The following is a 20,038-nucleotide window of genomic DNA, read 5'->3' as shown; positions in this document are numbered from 1 at the left end:
GGTTTTGATTCTGCAAAACTGGAGTTAAATCTTTCAACATTTGGAAGAATTCTCCAGTGAAACCATCTGGGCTTAAAGATTTCTTTTGGGGGAATTTTTACATTATGAATTTATCTGTATATAGAAAACCCCTTAAACATCACACACACAAACACAAACCTCTCGGAGTTCGTAAACCAATATAGCAAGGTAGCAGGTTATAAGATCAATATACAAAAACCACTTGTATTTCTATACACTAGCAATGAACACTTCAGAAATGAAGTTAAGGAAAATAATCTTATCTATAATAGCATCAAAAAAATAAAACACTGAGGAATGAATTTAACACAAAGGAATCACAAGACTGAAAGCTACAAAATATTGGGGGGTTTTTGTAAAACAAGGATTGCTTTATTTTTTTAAGTTTATTTATTTATTTATTTATTTATTTATTTATTTATTTATTTATTTATTTATTTTTAAGTAATTTCTACACCCAATGTGGGTCTCGAAATCATGACCTCCGAGATCAAGAGTAGTATGCTCTTCTGACTGAGCCAGCCAGGTGCCCCTACAAGATATTGTTGAGAGAAATGAAAGACCCAAGCAAATGGAAAGACCTCGCATGTTTATGAATTGGAAGACTTAACATTAAGATGACAACACTTTCCAAACTTGAGGCTGTATTCTATGAAATTTGGAATGTAAATAAATTTTGTTAGATTTGCCAAATTCCCTCAAATATTCCCTCTGATAGTCATAGCCTGAGGCTGAAAAGTAATTTGAAGGTACAATGAATACTTCAATTACAAAAAAATATTAGTATTTGTTGACTAAAACCCTTGCTTTTTTTAGGTGATATTTTATAAACTCTTCAAAATAAGGAGGCCCTTTCTCATAAGAAGGAATAAAAACTTCTCATAAGCTGGAAGTTATTACAGACAGGCTGAGTTATATATATATATAAAGTAGGCTCCACACCCAACATGGGGCTTGAACTCATGACCCTGAGATTAAGAGTTGCATGTTTTACCCATTGAGCCAGCCAGGTGCCCCCATATGCTTATTCCTTAACCTGGTTATAATCACCTCAGCTACTTGAACCGATGGCTTTAGAGAGGAGATATTTTTGTGGTTCCCTCTCATCTGCTCACCTTAAATCTATGCTGTATATTCCATTTGAATGCCCGTTGGTCCCTCCTGGTCGAATCATTACTATAGTGCTAGGGATGCTGTTTTTAACCTTGTACCAAGTTTTTATCTTTTTTTTCATGTGAGATTCTGCCTTTATCCCAGTTATTAGGGTAGAATGTGAGGGAGCCAGAGTAGTGTACGGGCTATCTGAATTCTTTTAATACAAATTTCTGTGGTTACAGGTAGGGACATGACAGCATCTTTTTCTGCCATTTCCTTATGTTACTGACAATTCAGTTTATCAGAAAAGGTCCCCGAATTATTTGTTTGGGGTGAAAGAATAACAAGGGGAAAGTTTTACAACTGTAACATGCCAAATAAGAAACAGATCGTGGTCAGAAACAGTCACAATTGTAGAAAGAAATGACAGCCAAGTAGCAATTGAATAGTGGGGACTGCTTGTCCACGGCAGTTCAAATCATCAGCAAGTAGCGTGTTTTCCTTCTTGGCGCCTTATTTTGTTCTTCCTGGAATTCCCATCACTGCTTTTGGCCTCTTACCCCTTCTGGCCACAGCCTTTCTGGAGACCCTGTCCCAGGCTCTGAGAGCTTGTCAGTGACTTAAAGCCTGAGTAGTTCTCTGCCTGTCCTACTGCCGTAGGGAAGGAAGTGTGCTATTTTTTGGTTTTGTTTTGTTTTGTTTTAAAGAGTTGTTTATTTATTTTAGGAAGAGAGGAGAGGAGGGGCAGAGGGAGAGGGAGAGAAATCCCCAAGCAGACTCCCTGCTGAGCGTGGAGCCTGACTTGGGGCTTGATCCCACAACCCCAACATCACTACCTAAGCTGAAACCAAGAGTTGATGTTTCATCCACTGAAGCATTCAGGTGCCTCAGGAAGTGTGGGATTTTTTTTAAAGATTGTATTAGATAGAGAAAGAGAGAACGTGAGCGGGCGTGAGAAGCAGAGGGAGAGGGAGAGAATCTGAAGCAGACTCGGAGCTGATTGCAGAGCCTGAGGTGGGGCTCGATCTCATGACCACGAGATCACGACCTGAGCTGAAACCAAGAGTCATATGTTTAACCCACTGAGCTGCCCAGGTGCTCCAAGTGCGTTTTTTAAAAAAGATTTTAAAATTTATTTGAAAAGAAGAGAGCGAGAGAGGGAACATGAGAGGGGGGAGGGTCAGAGGGAGAAGCAGACTCCCCGCTGAGCAGGAAGCCCAATGCAAGGCTTAATCCCGGGACTTCAGGATCATGATCTGAGCCGAAGGCAGATGCTTAATGGACTGAGCCACCTAGGCGCTCCTCAGTTAATATTTTTAAGTGCATAAATGAATAATGGGTTAAACATTATGAACTAAACAAAGATACTTATTCTTTGTATCACGTTGTATCATGTTGGATCTGTAGGAGAATGTTTTCAGAGTTCCAAGTAATGAACTCCAAGCCATGAGAAATACGCTATTCGTAGATGATTATTTATTTGCTTAGACTAAAGTGTAGATAACAATAACAAAAAGCTGTGTGTTGAGTTATTGAGGAAAAAAGGAAAGTAATCTAGGCTATACGGCTTTAAGCATCTTATGTCTATTCACAGATATGTCTTATTTTAGCCTTGATCTCCAAGTACTATTGTCACGTAACTCATACCTCTTGGTTCTAATTCTGTGTGCGACACGGAATTCTTCATTGTAATTATACTTTCCATGCAGGTCTGCTTCTCGACATCCTACTATGTGCCAACAGTGGTTCTAAGTCCTGGGCATAGAGTGGGAAGACACCAAATAGGGCCTCTACCTTCCTGACATTTTTTTTTAGTAAACTCTATGCCCAAAGTGGTACTTAAAGTCATGAGCCCAAGATCAAGAGTTGCACGTTCTGCTGACTGATCCAGCCAGGCACCCCTACCTCCCTGACATTTATTTATTTATTTATTTATTTAAGATTTACTTATTTGAGAGAGAGAGAGAAAGTAAGAGTGAGCACAAACAGGGGAAGGGGCAGAGGGACACTGAGCAGGGACCCTGACTCGGGGCTCGATTCCAGGACCCTGAGATCATGACCTGAGCCAAAGGCAGATGCTTAACTAGCTGAGTCACCCAGGCGCCCCCCTCCCTGACATTTAAAGATAATTGAGGGGCGCCTGGGTGGCTCAGTCGTTAAGCATCTGCCTTCGGCTCAAGGCGTCATCCCAGAGTCCTGGGATCGAGCCCCACAACAGGCTCCTCCGCTAGGAGCCTGCTTCTCCCTCTCCCACTCCCACTGCCTGTGTTCCCTCTCTCGCTGGCTGTCTCTCTCTGTCAAATAAATAAATAAAATCTTTTAAAAAAAAGATAATTGAAAGAATAGACCTTAAATAAATAAACTGGCAATAAATATTTAATCACCAATTATGATACTTTTTCTGAAGGAAAAGGACAGGATGCCACTGGATTAGGTGGTCAGGGAAAGTCTCTGAGAAGTAAGAGTTAAAGTGAGATGTGAATTATGAATAAGAGTTAGCCATGCAAAAAGCATGAAAACAATATTCCCGGAAGAGGGAACAGCACGTGTCAAGGGTCTGAGGTGGGGGACACTTGGCTGCCTCAGCTGGTAAAGCATGTGACTTGATCTCAGGGCTGTGAGTTCTAGCCCCATGCTGGATGTGGAGCCTACTTTAAAAAAAGTTTTAAAAAAAAGGATCTGAGGTGGGAAAAAAATTTGATCTGCTTGAGGAACTTAAAAAAAGTCAATTTGTCTACAGAATTATGTAAGGGGACAATTATGTATATATAGGCAGGAATTTGATCATACAAAGTTTGGTGGGTAATGTTAAATAATTTGGAATTTATCCAAAGTTCAAATGCAGTATTTTGTAGGGTTTGACCTGGGCAAAACAACATAATTCAATTTTCTTTTTTTTTAAGATTTTATTTTGAAGTAATCTCTACACCCAACATGGGGCTCGAACCCTGAGACCAAGAGTTACATGCTCTACCACCTGAGCAGGCCAGGTACCCCTCAATTTCCATTTTTAAAAGATCACTCCAGTTGCTGTGGGAAAAATGGTTTGGTGGGAGAGAAGAACGAGCAGAGGACATTGAATGAGGAGGCTACTGAGGTAATATGAGAGATAGACGTTGGGAACTTAGGGCAGAGGCAATGTAGAAATGAGAAGAACCAGATCTGAGCCCCGAGGAATAGTCATTTAGGAATCATACTGGAAAGTGAGGTGTTGTGAAAGCCAGAAGCTGGTTCCAAGAGGGAAGGAATAATCAGGTGTGTCAGAAGCTGTGGAAAGGTCGAATTAGATAGGAATGGAAAATATGTCAAATTGATATGGCAGCTTCGTGATCTTTTCGGACCTCTGTAAAAGGAGTTTTAGTGGATTCAGAAGCTGTGTGGAAGTGGACCAGAGAGGTAGTACAGGCTTTCTCTTTCTAGCACGTTATCACTGCTGAGGACAACAAAAGTACTGGTTCATAGAGGAGAAACTGGGGCACCTGGGTGGCTCAGTTGGTTAAGTGTCCAACTCCTGGTTTCAGCTCAGATCATGATCTCGTGGTCGTGGGTCCAAGCCCCACATGGGGCTCTGTGCTCAGTGCATATTCTTTCTCCCTCTCCCTCTGCCCCTCCCCACTCTCTCTCTCTCTCTCAAGTAAATAAATGAAATCTGTTCATTTGTTTGAGAGAGAGAGAGAGAGTGAGCATGAGCTGGGGGCAGGGAGAGGGAGAAGCAGACTCCCCACTGAGCGGGGAGCCTGATGTGGGGCTCGATCCCAGGACCCTGGGATCACGACCTGAGCCGAAGGCAGACGCTTCACTGACTGAGCCACCCAGGTGCCCCAATAAATTAAATCTTTAAAATACTAGATAAGAAAACATCTACTTAAAATCCTCAAAGATCTGCAAGCTAAGGAATTATCGATAAAACCTAAGTGACTGTGAGAACACAGAGAAGTGAAGTAATGAAATCAGCTTTGTCCTAAAGACAACTGTGGTATTGGGGGACTTTGAGGATTTCAACTTTGCAAAAGCCGCCCAAAACATAGGCGTAAAAGACACAAAGCCAGAAACCAATTCAAGGTGGAAGGTCTAATAGAAGTCCTCTTCCCATTAAATTGGTGTCCAAATGGAATCAACCCTCATGAAGGACAACTTAAGCTTGCTCTCCAACCCCCTCCCCCAGGGAACTGCAAAGGAATATTGCCTTGGTGGGTGCCAAGCAGGACACAGAGGAAAGAATTGGCCCAGAAGCTGTCATCATGCAGCCCTAATTCACACTGCCTGGGTGACTCAAGAAATGTCTAGCCATAAATTTAAAGTGATCTTGGCCTGTGAATGTTTCCAGACGCTTAGCGAAAGCAAGCATGGGTCCTTTGTTGAGGAAATTCACCTTTGTCCTAGATCTCAAGAATGTATTCAAATTATTTTATAAGGAAAGTGAGCAGCTTAGAAAAAAGTTGATTGCCGAAGAAAGAATTGAATTACCACAAGTGAGAACGGGCAAAAGTGGCAGGCAGCAGAGCCATATCTTGAAATAATTTAGGTGTTGGAATTATCATTTATATATTTATGTATTTATGTATATATGTATGTATTTATTTAAGTAGGCCCCATGCCCAACGTGGGGCTTGAAGCCACAACCCTGAGATCAAGAGTCACACACTCAACTGACCGAGCCACCCAGCTGCCCCTAGATACTGGAATTATTAAACACAGAATATAAGAACTATGTTTACTATGTTTAAAGAAATAAAAATGTGTGTGGGGAACAAGGAATTCTAAAGAATTCTAAAGCTATTTGAAAAATTGTTTCATCAAACTTCTAGAAGTAAAAAAAAATCATGATAAAAATTAAGAACTCAATTGAAGAGATTAGCAGCAGATTAGACCCAATTAATTAGACAATTAATGAATTGGAAGACATTTCAGAAACAATTATTTACAAGAGAACTGAAAGTTCTCATGACAAGAAGAAAAATGTTTTAACTGTGTGGTAATGACATGTCAATTAGACTTATTGTGGTAATTGTATCACAATATACACAAATACCAAAGCAGTGTGTTGTACACCTGAAACTCATATAATGTTATATGTCAATAATATCTCAATTTAAAAAAGAAATTATTTAGCAGTGCTTGGGTGGTTTAGTAGGTTAAGCATCTGCCTTCAGCTCGGGTCATGATCCCAGGGTCCTGGGATCGAGCCCTGCATGGGGCTCCCTGCTCAGCGAGGTATCTGCTTCTCCCTGTCCCTCTCTTGCTGCTCCTCCCACATTTGCTCTCTCTCTCTCAAATAAATAAATAAATAATATTTATTTATTTGACAGAAAGAGAGACAGTGAGAGAGGGAACACAAGCAGGGGGAGGGTCAGAGGAAGAAGGAGTAGCAGGCTTCCTGCTGAGCAGGGAGCCCCATGTGGGGCTCGATCCCAGGACCCTGGGATTATGACCTGAGCCAAAGGCAGACGCTTAAAGACTGAGCCACCTAGGTGCCCCAAAAGACATTATTTGGAAATCAGCACAGAAAGGCAAAAAAAAAAAAAAAAAAAAAAAAAGAATATACGAGAAAAGCACATAATTATTTCCTAGGTGGCTTTTGCTATTTGGTAAGTTTTAAATTAAGTTGTATAACATAATGTCTAGTAGATGGTACTGGGACAACTGAACGTCCGCATGCAGAAGAATTGTGAGTCAATTCTCTCTTTTTCTTATAAAATGTCACTTGGATTTTATCACTGGGATTCATGGCGTCAACTCTGCTGTCCCTGCATGAACTGAATCACAGCTGTGTAGTGACTAGTTGCCAACAAGTTTTGAAAGAAGTGATGTGACTGGTTAGTGATTGCGACGCGCGTCTGTCGATTACCTAGTTTCCTGCGGACTGAAAAGCTATTGGCAAAGTCTGTACTTCATGCAATTACTTCCAGCTGATGCACCGTGGTAACTCAAATTGAACTGTGTTGTTGGGAGACCGGTGTCATTTAACTAAACTTTGGTAACTAATATCTGTGCTTATTGGAACCAAGCAAAGTGAGAACTATCTGTATACACACTATGTATTCGATTCTCTCTTCAAGTGTTCGGTAACGCTCACATATAGTACAAGCACCTCGCAATACTGGGCTTCCATTTATTCCCTCCCAACATTTGGGCTACTTTAGTCATATATTTTTCTTTTACAGATGCTACAAACCCACAAAATATTGATCATTTTTGTACCATTTTTGAATAAGAAGGAAGTCTTCATACCTACCCCCATATTTCCTGTTTCCAGTGCTCTGCATTTCTCTGTATAGATCTAGATTTTTTTAAAAGATTTTGTTTTTAAGGACTCTCTACACCCAGCATGGGGCTTGAACTTAGAACCCCAAGATCAAGGGTTGCATGGTCTTCCAACTGAGCCAGCCAGGCGCCCCTATATAGATACAGATTTTCATCCTATATGAGGCCTGAAGGACTTCCTTTCCCATTTCTTGGAGTTCAGGTCTTTTGGTGCTGAACTCTTTCAGTTTTCATGTATCTGAAAAAAATCTTTATTTTGCCTTTGTTTCAAAAGATCTATTCGCTGGGTGAAGAAATCTAGGTTGATTTTTTTTCTTTCACTACTTTAAAGATGTTCCACTGTCTGCTGGCTTGCCTTTTTTCCTGATGAGATATCTCCTATCATCGGTATGTAATGTGTCTTTTTTTTCTTCTGGCTGCTTTTAAGATTTTCTCAATGACTGGTTTTAAGCAGCGTGATTGTCATGTGCCCTGGTGTAGTTTTCTTCATGTTTCTTGTGCTTGGGGTTCGTTGATCTTACTAAGAATTTGCCGATGTATAGGTCGTGGGGTGTGAGAAATGTTAGCTATTATTATCTGCACGAATAATTTAAATACTTATCAACATACAATGTACACCCATAGGTGTATATTTTTTCATTGCCCCAAATATCCCGGGTTTGAGGCTATTCAAACAAGAATCATTCATCAGGGAAATCAAAAGAAGCTTATTTTGCTGTGTGATCAAAGGGTAAATCACGTTCTTTCTCTGGGTCTCAATATTCTACTTGGTAAAACAAGAAAGTTGAGCTCCATTATATGACCATATGATTCTATTATTATCAGGTGCCTTGTTGCCTTTGTATTGATCAGTTTCCAGAGGATAGTAAACTGTTTTCTGACTTCCATATTTGAAAACCTATCTCCAAGTCTGCAGTAGGCTCGAGTAACAGAACTCTCTGTCCTCTCTGTTGTTGATTTTCTGCCATTTGATACTTTGAGTACATAAAAGAGTGACCCACCATATTTAAAAATAGAAGTACAGCAAGACCAAAGTAACCCTTTGTGCATTTTTTTCAGGGATGTGAGAGCGGAGTGGGGTTGCCTAATGGGAGTCTGGGACTCCATCTGAAATAAAGATTTGGAATTTTGAGTCTTGAGACATCAGAATCCACTTCCTAGAGCACACCCTGAGCTATCACCATCTGTGCGTTTATATTTATATTTTTGGGAGGGTAATGAATTTATAAAACAAGATAATTCTAATACTAATACTAATAGTAAACATTTATATAGAGTTTGCTATGTGTCAGGCATTGCTCTAAGGGTTTTGAAAGTATTAACTCAATCCTCACAATGCTCCTATGAGCTAGGCACAATTATTATCCCCATTGAACAAACAAGGAAACTGAGGCACAAAGCTATTAAGATTTCTTTTATTACATTAATAAGGGATCCTACACCAAGCAAAAATAAGTGGAACCCTTTTAAAATAATTAAAACAGAAATGATAAATGCAAGGCAATGTGGAGACTTCATATGGAGAAAAGAGGTTTTGTCAGAATCCCACAAACTAATTCTGACAAGGTCCATAACAAAACACCCATGACATTAGGCCTTTTCCTGCCTCCAGCCCTTGTTGACATTGGTTCCCGAAGGAGGAAAAAGGAGACTGAGAACTAGGCCTCAGGGTTCTGAGTGCAACATTGCCAGCGCCCCAACACCTGTTAGATCCGGTTCTCAAGAAGTTTTGAAGTTTCGAAATGCATCCTGGTATTGTTTCTAAATCAGTTCCTTGCTGCGTCTGGAGAAATCAGACTGTCCCTTTTCCAACGTGCTTAAACCTTTCACTTGAGATTCCAGAGCCCATGTTTCCTTTGTAGAAAATAGGGACAAGACTTCCTAAAAGTCACAACTACCACAATCTCAAAGCCCCCAGTCCCGCTCTGCTCCAGGCCCCACAACCTTTTGGTCAGGCCCAGCTGGGTCCACATCGGACCAGAGCCACCATGTGTTATCAGTGCCTGTGACCAATTTGGTGATGGAAGAATCAGCAGCGGGCAACCGGGCTAATCCAAGTCTGAGAAGCACATTTACTTATTCAGCCAAATACTGGGACTGGAGTCTCTAACATAATGTAGAACGTGGGCTTGTTCCCCCAACCAGATGCCAGAAGTTGGGAGCAAACTTTGAAGGTGGAAGAGAACAGTGGTGTAGGACTGAGTGCCCCCAATCGATTTTACACTCAGATGGGTGCAGCAGTGGTTGGGGGAAGTTCCCGAGTGACAAACGAGGAAGCCTGAGCCACCAGAGACGCCAGCCCAGCCTCCCCCACGGGCACAACGAGGGGGGGGGGGGACAATGCTCTCCTGACTCGGGCCCTTAGAACCCTAGCCAGAGGCAGAAATTCTGGCCAGACCATTGTGCACAGGGGCAGGGGTGAGCGGGGGGGGGGGGGCAGGGTGCAAGTCCCACATTGTTCGGGACCCTGAAGCAAACCCCGGCGACTTTCCAGAGCTCACCCTCTTCAAAGTCGGGCTAACTAAACGGCAGGCCTAGGGATGAGCCCTGTGCCACGCCCTCCTCCCCGCACAATCGCCGTGTCTAGGTGGCTTTGTGAGTCACCCAGACCCTCCGTAATAAGGCCACGGTGGGTGGGGCCGCCTCGCACTTTCTCGCCCCTTCCCACCCTGACTCAGCCCTCGGCCGATTGAGCTCCCCTCGCCGGCGGGCCGCCGCCGCCGCTGTGCCCGCCCCACCGGGCATGCTCAGAGCCCGGGCGGGCTCCGACTGGCGGCAGGCAGCGGCCGGCGAGCGGCGCGGGGCCCCGGCGCCCCGGTCCCTTTAAATCCGGCCGGCCGGTTGCTAGGCAACGGCGCGGCCCGCGCTGGCGCTGCACTGCAGAGGCTCTGCCCCGCGCCGGCCGGGCCGGGTCGCGGTGGCTAGCGCCGAGCCCAGGGCTGCCGCCAGCCGGTGGTGGCTGGCTTCGGGGAAGAGGGGCCAGGGCCCGCCGGACCCCACCCACGTCTCCAGGTACGTCTGCGCGCGGGAGCGCCGGGGCTCCCCCGGGCTCGCCGCTGAGGGACCCCGGGCTGAGGCACCCCGTCGCCCCCCAACTCGGACCCCCCCCTCCCAACTGCGGCTCTCTGCTCTCCTCCGAGCCCCGGGGCCGGGAGCTGGCGAGCGCCGGGGACCTAGGGGAACAGGGTGTGGGAGTGGGGTGCGGGAGGAGGAGTGGGGTCAGGCCTCGCCCGCTGCCCTCTCCCCCCCCACCCCCCCAACTCCGCCCGCCAAGGGGTAGGGACTGGGGAGGTGGCAGGGAGCGCGCAGACCCGAGCCCCCTTCTCCGCACTGGAAGCAGCGACGGCAGGAGTTTGTTAACCGTTTACCGAGAAAACCCCCAAACTATGCACGCATAGATTCGGCTTTATAGCGAGAATGTGACTTCCACACTAATCAAGTACTCAGCCTCTGGAATTAAGGTAACTCGGTATCTTTTCTTCTTCAAGGAATAGTTTCACACTAGTAACAAAGAATTGGAGGGTCAAAACCCTTTACAGGGCCCAGTTTTCAATGGTACTTTGCTTCACTCTCAATGTCTGCCAAACAATAGGGAAGACAATTTGTCCCGTGAAGTGAACACTTGGCTCAAATGGTAGGACCCTGAAAGCTTAAGGCAAAAAAGCGAGATCACTTTCCTTTTTAATGATTTCGCAAATTAACCCGCCTCCGAGGGAAGGAGGCAAGGCCTAGGCCCCAGCCCTTTGCTAAGATGCCTCTTGGCAGGGTCGTTAATAACAAGCATGCTCCTGCGGCCGCCAGCAGTGGCTCGTTCGCTCAGGGGGTGCTAAAGACCGGGAGATACCGTGTGGAGTAACCTGCCACCATGATTCTTGTCCTATTTGATATTTGCATTGCTTGGGGACGGAGGACTTGGTGGCATAACAGTTGGGAAAGTGGGTTGGCAAGTTAAAAAGAAAACTTGCTTCAAAGTGGCTGGCATCACATTTTAGATAGGCCACACGGCATTCTAAGTATATCGCTTGTCATTTTAAGCTACATCTTGGATATAAACACGGATTTGGGCATTCTGGTTAATTATATTTTCTAATTATGCTGTGGGGATTTTATTTTCAGTTCAAACTGGAGAAGGAGAACAACGGTACCCAATAGAAGACCTTGGACGTTGGAGAGTGTAAGTACAGCTGTGCGGGCTGATAGCTTGTTACTGTGGGTGTTCAGAAGTCCAGAGCCTCACCCAACACCAAGTCTTCAACCTTGTAACCAGATCGTTAATCTGCATTGTCAGCACACTCTCAAAAAAGTCTCAGGAAAATACAAAAGAAAAGTGTCCTGGAGACTTTAGCTAAGCCAAATAACCTTTGAGGGGAGAAAAAAAGTCCTTTTCCTACCATGTTCCCCAAAATACTGTTGCAGAAACCAGAGAAATTATAAGTATGTACAAAACCTTAGTTAGAAGCACAGCATTATAGGATTTTCAGAAAGACTACGAAGGCTCATTCGTTCAGCAGATAGTTGGTGGTGGCTACTGGGTGTAGGGAAACAAAGATGGGTAAGATACCAGGAGATCACAGTCTATCGGTGAAGTAGAGTATGATGAAATGCTGTCGAAGCAGCATGGGAAAAACTCGAGTGCAGAGTCATCCTTGCTCATCTTCCAACCGGTACTCCAACTGTGATGCTTCTAAGAAGTTATTGGTGGCTCTGAAAAACACTGGGGCATTTGGAAAGTTCTGGGTAAAGCAACTGGAGATAAAATGCAAATACCTTCAGTTGTGGGAAAGATGACCTCAGAATCACTTTGGCTTCAGAAATGTGGGGGCATGAGCCACCTTCGGGATTTGGGGCTGACCTTCCCTGAGGATACGGGTTAAATTAATGCAGGATTTGAGTTTAGGGTACTCACTGCTTGTTTTAATAGCACCCCCCCCCCAACTGACTCTTTCTGGGGCCTGATAACTTCAGGCTGGCAACTTCGGAGCACATCTCTTTGGAGAAGGGTTGGGTTGTTTGACTGGCTGGCTTCTGTTCCAAGGGAGGGTAAGGAAAATCTAAAAAAGAACAAAACCTGTTGTTTACAGTAGACTTTACAATTGCTTCCGTTTTCGTTTTTATTCATTTCTCTTAACCACCTGTGAAATGGGTATATATTGTCCCTATTTTATACTGGGAGAAACTGAGGCTCACAAAAGGTAAGTTCTCCAATTGTTCTAAAGTGTGGGAGTCAAGATATCTGGCACCCCTCAGGATTTTTTCACTATAATCCTCACACTCTGTTCCTTTCGCAAGAACTTCCTTTTCCTTCATCCCCACGATTTTGCACGCTAATAACGTGTTCCCCCACCTTGACTTCAGACACTTCATTTGGGTCCTCATTTTGGTATTTAACATTTTTCTGTGAGCCAGTGGTCCCCAGGAGGGTGGAGAATGGAGGAATGGAGAAGCTCCCCTAGAGGGGCTAGAATCTTCTCAAATAAGGAGAGAGAGTAATGATGGTAGCGCTTTGTGCCTGGGAACAGTGGAGGCAGGAAAAAAAAGGTCGAGAACTGCTTTTAAGTGAGAACAGATCAGACAATTGAGCCAAGAAGCCAGGCCAGTGACTTTCTTTGTAGCAGACTTTTTTTTTTCTCCTTCCTTATTTTGGCCAAGCAGTTTTTCTGAGGGTTGGGAGAACTGAAACCATCCAAGAATAATGGGAAAAAGTTCCCTGCGCTAAGAAGGGCCCTTTGTCTTCCCCTTACTGCTCCTGGGCTGTGACTACAAGCCACGCCTCTAGTCGAGGGTGGCTGGGGGGCTGAGTGCCTTGACAACAGTTTGACCGTCCCAGGTTGGAGATGACCTTTTGCAACGGCCATTCCCAATTTACGAAGTTTGGGATGAAACACTGTTGCAAGGCGAGGGGGTGGGGGAAGCCTCTGGAGGTTTTCCAGAACTGTTTCCCAGTCCCTGCCTACCCCTGCCTGGAAGAAGAATCGCATTTTGCAGACAGATGTAGATTTATGCAAAAGAGATGGTCCTGAAAGTTTGAAATAAAATTCCAATGTAAATGAGATAAGGCAACGGAAAAAAAAAAGTCTTTGATTTTTTAGCTTAGCAAATTTCCCTAAAGCATGTGATTTTAAAAATGAATATTTTAGAAAACAAGTAATTAGATTTCACATATTTAACCACTTATCCATGTTAATATGAGTCTATTCCCCAGGGCCCCCTACCTTGAAAATGGAAATGAGATGGTTTTGTGGGTTTCTCGTTTCACAGTAAATAGTGGTACATTATTTTCTGGAGCTATTTGACGACAGTTGTGCGTTCACTTAAGATTTTTGTGGAATGGTTTGCCTAAAGATCCATAATAAGGGGTCACTCTTCGCTTAGCTCTCAACGAGTCTTTTATGCTACATCACATTTCATTATAAATTTATTTGCAATTTATCAGTGGTTCCCAAATTCTTTAGATGAATATAATCCACTTCGAGGAGTCAGGAGATCCCTTACTCCACCAAAATGCCCTACTACTTTGCCACCAAAAAAAGAAAGTCACTAGAGGATAAATGGTGATGTTTTCAGAGAGACACTAACTAGAACGATCAGGAGTTTATTATTAATTTATGTCAGGCACAAATGAATGATGTAGCCATATTACACCCTTGTCTTAACAGTGCAGTCCCAAGGACTTCTGGGGGATTGCTGTTTTAGAGGACCATTCATGTTATTCTTGCCACATGACTTTATATTGCTTCCCTGTGTTCTGGCTTGTTTGTTTCTTTGAATTTTTCATCTCTTGGACCTCCTTCCCTTACTTTTTAGTCCTTCAGTGACCAATGTAGTGTTGGGTAGGCAGTCACAGTAGTAAATGTTCACAATTGACCCACTAAAAAGGCATGCTTATACTTTCAATAATGGCTTCTGGTTTGATTTGCCGTATGCTGCAACAAATTACCCAATCAAGTTTATTGAGAGCAAAATGGCTGCCCTGGCAGGATAGAGGAGCGTCATTGTTTCAAAGTGTGTTCCTTGTCCTTGCCAGAGAATACTAATGTCATACTTGTTCTGCATAAAAAACAAACAGCGCAGTTTGGGAAGAGAAAATGAGACTGGCAGCTTTTACCCCCCAGTCTGGGCTTTGCCATACTCTGTGACTAGATTTGGGAACAAGCCCTTAAAGAATATCTTGCCAATGAAAGAGGGGGGAAAAAAGAAAGAGAGAAGGAAAGAAAGAAAGCGAAAGAAAGAAGGAAAGAAAGAAAGAAGGAAAGAAAAGAAAAAGAAAGAAAGAAAGAAAGAAAGAAAGAAAGAAAGAAAGAGAAAGAAAGAAAAGGCAGCTCAGAGACCCCTTGACCCTATCCTGTGTAAGCCATGGGAGGGAAATTCCAGAAGGCTTTTCAAACCTTTCTCTTTCTGTCCTTTGATATGTGACATGCAATTCTCCTTACCCTCCCCCCTTCATTTTTCCTCTCTCCTTTTGTGGCCCTTTAAAAAAAATACCTAAGCTCTGAAAATAGTGGGTTGTTTTCTTTCAGTTTGTGGAATGAAACCTAGCAGAAGAATAAAGAGGAATTTTAGAGCGAGCCCTGACCTGGGAGACAGGGTCTCAGTTTTACCACTACAGGCTGTGTGGACTTGGTCAAGTCACCTGACTTCTCTGAGCCTCAGTTATAAAATAAGCAGACTCTTCCCAGTTCTCTGAAAAGTACTGACTGTATCAGGAAATTGCACAGAGACTCGAGGAAGAAAGGTAGTGAAATTGAAGAGAAAGAAAATGTGTATATGTTTTTGCTACAGATTTATGGGAGGGTTGGAGATAGAAGTCACTTTCTCAAGGTGCAAAATTATTAATGAAAAGAGTTTTTTCTGTTTTAACCTTGTTCTGTACCCAGATCTCGATCTCAGATTTCTCATTATCACTATCTCTAGGGATACAGTGGCCTCACCATACTTGCCCCCTGCACACCCCCCTTCCCGATCAATCTCACCAATGCCTTTCGTCCAGAGTTAGGTACAAGGAATAGTAATCTGTGTTCCGTTGCTACCTGATTAGAAGCATTTGTGTCTTTTACAGAATTGTCTGGTGAAACTGCGACTGCTAAAAAATGTGACTGGCAATTAGCTTCCAGTCTTCTCTCTTTCCTCTGTTCCTTTCTTTTCTGAACACAGTGATAACTCCCAGTCATTTGCATTCATATTTCTAAGAGAGGAGAGAAACCAGAATTAGGATGATCTTCCCCTTTAAGAAAAGCTAGAGCATAGATGCTTCTGGGTGGTGATTTAGTAGAATAATAAAAGTCAGAAAGGACTATTTCAAGAGAAAGGAGATGATGCTTCAATGGCAAATATAGACCATGAATTTCAAATCTCCGCTTATAACCGTGGTCTCGTTAACTAAACTTAAATAAAGCTTGGTTTATGGCTTTTGAACCAATCATTCTAACACCTTCACTGCATATCTGTATCTTTCCCTTTCCTCAAAACCAAGTAGTTGCCAGTGGGGAGTGTACCCTTGGGGATAGCGGGTCCCTTCCCTCTTTCTTGGGTGGGATCAGGCATGCTCAGTACACGTAGACAGCAAGTTTACTCTCGCACCGTAGCAAGGGAAATCTAACATTTAAACTACTGTTGTTAAAAGACATACTGGAGAGATAATATACCAAAAAGTGGTCATCTCAGAGCCATGCGATTATGAGGGAGATTCCTTTTGGTTTTTGTGCTTTCCTGTGTTTTCCAAAATTCTACAGGGGCTTCCACTACTGTTAGACTTTTTATATTATATGAAGTGTTATCTAAATATATATTACATACGAAATAATATTATAACATTATAATCTGTACTAATAGTAAAGAAAATGTTACCTTAAAAAAGAAACACAGCAATTGCCATTTTCTGTTGCCAAGATAAAACTGTATTTGTGTGCATGGGAAAAAGAGATGCAGGCAAACTTTGATTTTCCTCAGTGGTGAGGCTACAAATACATTGCAGCAGATGAATGTATAAACTGAATGAAGCGCCCCTCCTCCTTCTTCCCCTTTGGCAGTCCCTGCAGTTGCTCGTTCGGTGGTTTCAGATGCCAGTGGCCTTTCAGTGTGTTGCTTGGGTCCTTCTTTCTCCCTACTCTGGCGAGTAGTTATGGTTGATCAGATATTTCCGTATGTTAGGAAAGCTGTGTGTTATGGATTCTCTTTGAATAGGAGAGATTCCTTTTGGAACAAATAAATATCCTCTGAGTTTTAGAAATTTGAAAAGTTGCTTGTGGTTTGGTACGTTACGTTTTCACCTGAAAACTACACTTGGAGTCAGTATCCCGAGAAGGACACATTCAGTGGCATTCATATTTTCACTCGTTGACATTCGGTTCTCATCATGAAATTGCTGTCAAAATGGATAGAATTTTGTACACTTGGCAGTCTTGCCTAAAAGCAAAGCCCAAGACTGGAATAGCAGGAATTCGCAGGTCAAGACAGAAGGGCATTTGGCAGTTACTCACAAGGAAGTCTGCGTGGTATACTTTACCAAAAGCAGCTCACATTGCATTAAGCCCCGATGGTTTAGTCACTTTAAAGAATGAATAAATAGTCCGACGCAAAAGAACTAGAAAAAAAAAATCAGGCACGTTGGAAGCACAGGTATTAGCCTACTATTAATATTAACCTGTTAATTTGAAATCACTTTTATTCTTTGGAAGCAGTCCGCTTTCATGTGTACTGTTGCTCTCTCCTAGCAACGTTTTCTCTCCGGTAAATAGCCAGAAGTGTCCATTGATTGGTTATGGGGCCTCGCAACAGAAACTTTTAACGCTGGCAGAGTCTGTGGAATGTCACTGGTGTTCAGTTCTAAGGAGGGACCCGAAGCTCTCTCAGGGAGTTAGAGGGAGCGCTCGTCCTCAACTATTTAGGCTCTTTCGCCCGTGAGCCACTCCAAGTAGTTCTTCGCATGACACCAGCTGCCAGTGTAAACAGTGTGCCTTGATTTTAAATTTTGTTTTTCAGGAATTGGAAGACGTACCTGGAGAAATGGACGCTAGAAGAAAACACTGGAAGGAGAACATGTTTGCTCCTTTTTTTAGCGCACAGGACGTTCTAGATGAGGCTTCTCAGCCTGAATCTTCTTCTGAACAAATGACTTTAGATAAGGCCAATAGAATAGAAGGGATTTATAATTTGTCTAGTAGAAAGTTTCAAGAAGAAAATAAATTTAAGAGGAAAGAATTTATTCCTCAACTAAATGAAAAAGAACAAGAACCAAATTTAAGAGAGAGAAAGATAAACATTTCAAAGAACGAAGCAGACACAAATTCTATCTCCTGTGATTCCTCTAATTTGGATATGGTGACCGAAGAAAGCTTTAATAGCACAGAAGACCGTTCTACCTGGAGTACAAAGGAATTACCAATCCTACCACGACAAGACATAAAGAAGAAATTTACCGAAGGAATGTCTCCAAAACTTCGCCTGAATCTTTTGAATGAAGAACTGGAAGAACTTAACATGAAATGCAGGAAAATAGAAGAGGAATTTGAAAATGCCGAAAAAGAACTTTTGAACTCCAAAAAAGAAGTCTCCTCCAAACCCCTCAAGTTTCAGGAAACAGGGGGAGAAACTTCGAAGAAAGACTGGGAGCTCCAAGCTTTAAGAAATGACCTCTCCGAAAAAGCGACAAACGTCCAGAACCTAACCGAAGAGCTGCAGCAAGCCAAAGAACTCATCCACAAGCTGAGCCTAGAGAACCGGGAGTTAAAAGAGGCCGTTCGGAAGCTCAGGCGGCAAACCGAGATCGGAAACGCGCTCTTGAAGGAAGAGATGAAACTGTACTATGAGCTAGAGATGGAAAAGATCCGCGGGGAGCTGGACGCCATCAAGAACGAGCTGAGAGCCGAGAAGACCCTGCAAGCAAGAAATAACAGGGCCCTGGAGTTGCTTAGGAAACACTTCGCGTCCGTGACGTCATCAAGTACCCTGGACAGCTTGACGGAGGATTTTTTTTAAAACTCAGACAAATAAAAAAAAGCCTTTCATGAGGCAAATCATGGAGCCAAATCAGTGTTTCTTGTGCTTTCTTTGTGTGCCACTTAAAATGTGGGCCACGAGAAGTGGTTGTTCGTCTGGGTGGAATCGGGCTATCCATAAAAGTGTGTAAGCGTTAACGTCAAAGCTTCTGTCTTTTTCTCGTGACGTTATTGCGAGAGTCCAAATGGAAATGAAGCTTCAGAAATCTCTTTTTTATCTATACATTTCACTCAAAGATGTGTAGTGATTCACCAAATCATTTACGAGTACAAATCCACAGCCATTTTGTGATCTTGTGAGCAATATGTCCTTGGCACGTGAATATTCCATCTGTGTTCGTTGATGTTAACAATAAAAATCTTGTTTGTGTGTATAAGCATAACATGTGTCTCTGGGTCTTATAGCTGCCTGTTCAGACTCAATGGGATACTAAAAATGTATCTGCTTTCTTTGAGATCCAACCTTAATTAGGCACATATAAACATCTCTGGAAAAAATGCAGCTTTCCCCCCCCCTGCTGTTTTCCCCATGCTTTCTCCCTTGACCTGGCCACGGTTCCCATAGACTGCAAGACGACTTAAGAGACATGGCTGTGACCTTTGCTAGAGCCCTGATTTTGTCGGCAATAGCTTTCGCGTTTTCTTGTGTTGACCAGCAAGGGGCGTTGTTGACACAGTTCTTCCCAAATTCTACCCGGGAAAACTTACAAGCTTCCTGCCCGGTTTATATCACCAGCTGGCTGGGGCTGGAGTGGAAGGTATAAGATGTCACCTAGGTAAGCTGTTAGCCAGCTGGCTTGATTTGTATGAGAATCCGGTCCTGTCAAGGGCCTGGGCAATGACAATTTTGTACTCAGGGAGGGTACAAATGCACTGCTTCGGTCCTTTGGTGGAAACGCCAGGCCTGTTGAGTCTGTGCATTTGTTTGTTTCAATCACCAAGATCTCTTGTAATAGGAGTTCTATTTGCACGGTATTTTTGAGTCCAACGAGCCAGATGTAAGGACAGGTACAATTGTAAAGGTTTAGGTGTCTTCCCTGATGGGAAATCCCCAAACTGGGAGTCCAGACACTTGAGTTCTAGGACCTGTTTTGCCATTAACTAGCTAATTAACCTTCCAGGCCTAAAAGACCTCATCTGTAAAACAAGGGAGTGCATCTGTCATCCGAAGTCTCTCCATTCTGACGCTCTCAGTGGTTTGATTTGCAGCTCTAACTGTACCTGTGAAGTAGAATTCTGACGGTTTTGGATGCATTCCGTTCTAATACTTGGGCGACTTCTTGGCAGACCCCTCCCCTTTCAAAGGAAATATACACAGGCTCTTTTTTTTTCTTGTAGTTTGAATGCCCCCAAATACTATGTCAATAATAAGGCAGGAGAGGAAACAAACGAAGTCATCTGTTCTCCTTTCTCGTTTCCTTTATTCACTAAGGTCGGGGGAGGGACTGAAGGGAGGCAGACTATGCTGACTCGGAGGCTGAGCAGGACGTGCCTGGCCTGGGAAGGTCGGACTAAATCGGAAGATAGTAATCCTTGGTGCTTTCTGACTGGGCCCTGATAACTTAACCCAGGTACTGGCAGCCTGCTGAAAGGGGAAGATGACCTTCAGGTTTCTGGTGGTCGCTGGCTTCCCACCAAGGGTCTAAGCACAAAGGCAAACTAGG

At 43.4% G+C, this 20,038-nt stretch overlaps 1 protein-coding gene across 2 annotated transcripts; it reads left to right on the top strand.

The window, feature by feature from the left end:
* The first annotated feature begins 10,196 nt into the window (after positions 1–10,196).
* Positions 10,197–18,751, top strand: CCDC160 (coiled-coil domain containing 160). Of its 2 annotated transcripts, none has more exons than XM_087859558.1 (3): positions 10,197–10,392; positions 11,497–11,554; positions 17,359–18,751. In XM_087859558.1, exon 3 carries the CDS (start codon positions 17,383–17,385, stop codon positions 18,352–18,354), a length of 972 nt encoding a protein of 323 aa, XP_087715684.1. In that variant the 5' UTR covers positions 10,197–10,392; positions 11,497–11,554; positions 17,359–17,382; the 3' UTR covers positions 18,355–18,751. The 2 variants fall into 2 exon arrangements, with proteins under 2 accessions (XP_087715684.1, XP_087715685.1); XM_087859559.1 differs by lacking the exon at positions 10,197–10,392 and adding an exon at positions 10,605–10,841.
* Positions 18,752–20,038: the final 1,287 nt, after the last annotated feature.

This window comes from Ursus americanus, chromosome X, assembly GCF_024610735.1.
Source record: "Ursus americanus isolate L20-20 chromosome X, mUrsAme1.1.p, whole genome shotgun sequence".
Taxonomy (NCBI): Eukaryota; Metazoa; Chordata; class Mammalia; order Carnivora; family Ursidae; genus Ursus; species Ursus americanus.
Note: the sequence above shows the minus strand (reverse complement) of the source record. Positions and strands in the feature narration are given on the sequence as shown.